At 47.7% G+C, this 5,190-nt stretch overlaps 3 protein-coding genes across 3 annotated transcripts in view; 1 reads left to right on the top strand and 2 right to left on the bottom strand.

Moving 5' to 3' along the window:
• Positions 1-5,190, top strand: part of LOC693803 (uncharacterized) — a 529,045-nt gene that overhangs the window by 314,916 nt on the left and 208,939 nt on the right.
• Positions 1-5,190, bottom strand: part of LOC720437 (uncharacterized) — a 219,864-nt gene that overhangs the window by 160,474 nt on the left and 54,200 nt on the right.
• Positions 1-5,190, bottom strand: part of LOC114674171 (uncharacterized) — a 71,064-nt gene that overhangs the window by 44,574 nt on the left and 21,300 nt on the right. The window contains exon 7 of the mRNA XM_077977128.1: positions 5,059-5,173. Within this exon, the coding sequence (XP_077833254.1) occupies positions 5,059-5,173 (115 nt within the window). The remainder of the gene's footprint in view (positions 1-5,058; positions 5,174-5,190) is intronic.

Here is a 5,190-nt window from a genome sequence, read left to right as displayed (position 1 = left end):
CCACCCTCACCTTCTCCTAGGTCCAAAGGTCATGTCCCCGCCACCAGGCCCACTTTGATGCCCTGATGTGATGCTCTTGGTGGACCTCCTTGTGGCTCTTTACCCAGGAAATGAAGAAAGCTGAATTACTGGTGGCCAGACAGTGGAAGTGAACAGGTTGGGTGGGCAGCATGGCTAGTAGCTTCTTGTCCATCCACTGAGGCTGAGTCCAGCAGGGGGACCCAGGCACGTGAAGGCCACAACAGAAATGGAAAACAGAGGCCCTTCTGATCTGACCCCTTTCAAAGGCTCCTTCTAACTCCAGCCTCAATTTCCCTTTCTATGGAGGGAAACTGTTGGCCTTTTGAGGACTCCTGCCTGAACTGGACAAGGCTCCCAGGAACATCACCACAGTGTCCCCAAACCCCCAGCCATTCTCAGGGCTGGGCTGTGTGTCTCCTCCCCTCTCTGTCTGCTTCCTCCAAGCTACTGCTCCTGCCCAGAGCCTCAGGGGCTCCATCCTGGCCTGAGGAACTTCAGGGCATGAGGGCATCCTCCAGGGGAGCCCCCACCCTCCCAAGGAGGCACACTGAGGCAGGTGCAGCAGGGGCATGGTCCAGAACCCAGCGGGCACCCCAACTGGGTGGAGGAGCCAGGACAGGCCTTGGGAGCAGTTTACCAGGAGGGGGAACTCAGATGCCCACAGTGCCAAGACTAGAAGGCAGCTGGGTGGTGTCTGCCAACTAGAAAATAAGATCCTAGGGCCAGGTGCAGTGGCTCATGCCTGTAATCCCAGCACTTTGGGAGGCCGAGGTGGGCAGATCACCTGGGGTTGGGAGTTTGAGACCAGCCTGATGAACATGGAGAAACCCCGTCTCTACTAAAAATACAAAAAATTAGCCAGGCGTGGTGGCACATGCCTGTAATCCCAGCTACTCAGGAGGCTGAGGCAGGAGAATCACTTGAACCTGGGAGGCGGAGGTTGCAGTGAGCTGAGATCGCACCATCGCACTCCAGCCTAGGCAACAAGAGCAAAACTTCGTCTCAAATAAATAAATAAATAGAAAATGACATCCTAGGCCACCCTCTGCAGTGTTCCAGGGCCTGGTGGGCACCTAATAAGGATGGAGTTCTAGAGACCTTGCCTCCTCCCCATCCTGGTGTCCAGGACTGCTGCCACCCCCGGCCCCACAGTCGGACTGGTTTTCTTTTTTCCTGGAGGCTGCAGTGGGAGCTGCCTTTCTGTGAGGTTTCATGGGGAGGCTGGGCCAGCAGCTGTCAGGGGAAAGGCACCAGGGACCCAGGACAGAGGAGGGAGAGAGGCCCTCCCCATGGTAACCTTGCAGCCATCCACCTGCAGAGACACACCCATCTTTCAAAGGAGGACACAGAGGTGTCACAGGTGGAAGCAGTGTGGACAGAAGCTGGGAAGAGGTACCTCCCAGAGCTCCAAGCTGCCCTCCTAGGGTGGGTGGTGGCCCCCAGGGTGATGGAGAGCCCAGGAGGCTGTGGCAGAGGCTGTTTTCCAAAACTGAGAGACCACAGTTGTGGGGGGCACATGGCAACATGTTCAAGCTTATGTACAAGGCATTTGAGGTCGGGGCATAGAAAAATACTGAGGCGCTGCGTGTATGTTATTTGTGCATGGGAATGAAACTCCTTGACTTTGAAAACAGGACAGGGAGTGGAGTGTGTGGTGTGACAAGGAACGCTGAAAACAGCCTCCTGAGAATGCGGTTTAAGTGCTTTTACAAGGCCACAGTTGTCTCATGACCCGACCTGAAAAAAGCCATCTAGTGGATGTTTGTGGTTTAACAAGCCTTTTCAATAAATACTTGGCGGACCGATGCTCGGGCCAACTCTCTCAGAAGAGCTGCTTCAACCAGCCCGCTCAGCTGGAATTGTCTGACAACTCGTTCTTTGCATTCACTGCAAGCTATAAGCTCTGCAAGTGGTACCCCCGATGTGACCGCCTTGAAGTTACGTGTGAAGGAGGAGAGCTCGTCAATTTTTGAGGAATCCCAGTAAAGGACAGTCCTGACTCCCATCAGGACTACAGGACCCACAATGTAAAATACCAAAAGTTAACTTATCATAAGTCAAGAAATGACCAAAGAGCAGAAAATATTTTTTAAAACAGTGCAACAGCTACTTGAGGCTATCCAGTGCACTGTAGCGCCTGGAGCTCTACATAAGCTTATGCTTTTAATTCAGCAAGAATGCCCTTAGTTTCCTGATCAAAGAACCTCAGATTTAAAGTTACAAGAGCAAGTAAGTCATTGCCTGAAAAGAGGATATGAGCAAAGTCATTTTACTAATGTTACTATTTTGACCACCTAGGCGCTAGTACGCTCTGCGTTGTATCCTCTTTATCTGCCAGATCACGGTGAGTTAGACCACCCATTATCTCCACCTGAAAGGAATTCAGAAGATTTAAAAGGAGCGATTTCTCTCCCGCTTCATTCCCTTCTATGGGGAGTAAAGAAGAGACTCTTTCTAGTGACGAAAAACAAACCAGAACAGGAAGGAGGTGCTCCTCTCTCTACTTCATTCCCTTCTGTAGGGCATAAGGAAGATATTTTTTCTAGTGAAGGTAAGGACGGACCAGAGCCTTTTCCTCCCACTATAGAAAAGCCATTGCCCTCCTTTCCTCCTACCCTTTTTTTTTTTTTTTTTTTTTTTTTGAGACGGAGTCTCGCTCTGTCGCCCAGGCTGGAGTGCAGTGGCCGGATCTCAGCTCACTGCAAGCTCCGCCTCTTGGGTTCACGCCATTCTCCTGGCTCAGTCTCCCGAGTAGCTGGGACTACAGGCGCCCGCCACCACGCCCGGCTAATTTTTTGTGTTTTTTAGTAGAGACGGGGTTTCACCGTGTTAGCCAGGATGGTTTCGATCTCCTGACCTCGTGATCCGCCTGTCTCGGCCTCCCAAAGTACTGGGATTACAGGCTTGAGCCACCGCGCCCCGGCCCCTCCTACCCTTAAAAGCACCTGCGTTCGTTGGCCCTGTTCAGGCAACAGTGCCTTTCTTCGCCCTTAAGGAGATTGGAGGCCGCTCATAGGACAGTTCTTAGATAAGACTCCCAGTCAGCGAACATCTGTGTGATCACGTGGCCGCGACAACAAACTTCTCTGCTGGAGAGGTGCCTCCAGGAAGGAAAGAAAGTTGCTGGTAATTCTTGTCCTTTGCCAAGTAAGATCAGCTCAAGAACATGTTTATTAGAGTCATGTTATAAATCCCCATTTTAAATGCTATTACATAGTAGGAGGCTGACCTGCCTTTGTCATCTGATGATACTTCTTAAACAAGAAGTCGACAGATGCCCCTGTCTTACCCCTTAACTGGAAATTTAAGATAGATTAAACTGAATTACTCATTGATTTTATTGTCTAGTAACCCCCCTTTGTTTTTTTCCACAATAGCACATAGTAAGTGTGTTACTCTCATTCCTCAGGAGTATCTTTACTATCAGCCCCAAAAGGATACTAAGCTTGCAAACTTGACCTTTATTTCTGCTGTTACCACCAATCTTACTGAAATCTCTCTTTTTTTTTTTTTTTTTTTTTTGAGACTGAGTCTCGCTCTGTCGCCCAGGCTGGAGTGCTGTGGCCGGATCTCAGCTCACTGCAAGCTCCGCCTCCCGGGTTCACGCCATTCTCCTGCCTCAGCCTCCCGAGTAGCTGGGACTACAGGCGCCCGCCACCTCGCCCGGCTAGTTTTTTGTATTTTTTAGTAGAGACGGAGTTTCACCGTGTTAGCCAGGATGGTCTCGATCTCCTGACCTCGTGATCCGCCCGTCTCGGCCTCCCAAAGTGCTGGGATTACAGGCTTGAGCCACCGCGCCTGGCCTAATCTTACTGAAATCTCTAATGAAGCTATACAAGTGCCTAATCTTCCTAAATGCCATCCGAGTAAGGACTGGCGACATGAGTTTGAGGCCTTCCAGTAGTCGCCATGCAGACAGCCTGCGCTGCGCCAAGAGCCTCTGTTTAATAATGGCCCCTTACTTGGTTAAAGTCCCCATAGTTATCTTCTGTCTGGAAATCCGACTATTAGATTTAAGAGTCCCTCCGATAGTTCTATTACCTAGTCAAAGTATAGACTTTCAAGACCAATATTACAACTAAAAAAGAAACACACTTTCAGCCCCGTTCATACCCAAATTCAGAGATTAAGACTTCCTTTTTTATTCAAGTTATTTCACATAGTGAGCATATTACTAGAAGTGGCAACTCTACGCTCTCTTTGCATAACAATGTTACTGACACAGTCTTAATTTCTACTACGCACCCTTATATACTTTTGTTTAAGCAAAGTGTTCCTAACATAAAGCAAAATCAATCCTTTTATAATATTAAAGTCTCTTCCAGTAGTTAGTATGCTACACGCTTGTCTCATCAAAACGTTACACAGTGAAATATACCTATGTCATGATCTTAAAACGGTGTGCGAAACTGTGGCTGCCTGTAAATTTAACCCAGAGCTAAGAAAGAGATTCTACCCTGCAGCTATTTAGAAAAACACTGTCTCATACACACACAAAAAGATTTCTGGCCACTTTAATTGCCTTTTTAGTCTCAGCTATTACTATATCAGCAACTGCCGCTACTGCAGCTGTTTCTCTAACGGAATCTACTCACACAGCCTCAGTGGTGAACCATATAGTATATAATGTAATCCATGAATTTCAACAAGTAAACATTAATAAAACTATTCTGTCTCGCCAAGAGGCTCTTGAAGCCACTGTTAAATAGCTGAGGGATTGGTAGCAGGCATTCACTACCTGTCAAAATTTACATTGTGACTGGCAATAAAATTCTATCTATGTCACGCCTCTGCCACATAATAGCTCCCAATATGCTTAAGAGAGAGTAAAAGCACATCTGCAAAGAGCTTATCAGGACCACCTATCTTCTTAAATTTCTACTCTTGAGTGTGAATTAAAGAAACACTTGAAGAATAGTCACAGCAATTACAAACAAGTACCCTTCAGCAATTACAAGAAGGCTTTCAATAGTTAAACCCCAAAACTGCCTTGTGTAAGTTAAACATACATATCTAAGTGATAGCCACTATACTTACTCTTTTTTGTATCTGTTTGCTAGGCATCTGCAGATGGTTCTGTGCTGCCATCCAACCCATCCATGACCAGAGAAGAACAATAGAAGCTTGCCTTGCATTAGATGACCAGCATGCTCTAAGAATTAAAGAAGG

The sequence above is a fragment of the Macaca mulatta genome, chromosome 19 (assembly GCF_049350105.2).
Source record: "Macaca mulatta isolate MMU2019108-1 chromosome 19, T2T-MMU8v2.0, whole genome shotgun sequence".
NCBI classification, from domain to species: Eukaryota; Metazoa; Chordata; class Mammalia; order Primates; family Cercopithecidae; genus Macaca; species Macaca mulatta.
The sequence above is the reverse complement of the archived record's forward strand: the minus strand, read 5'-3'. Positions and strand labels throughout refer to the sequence as shown.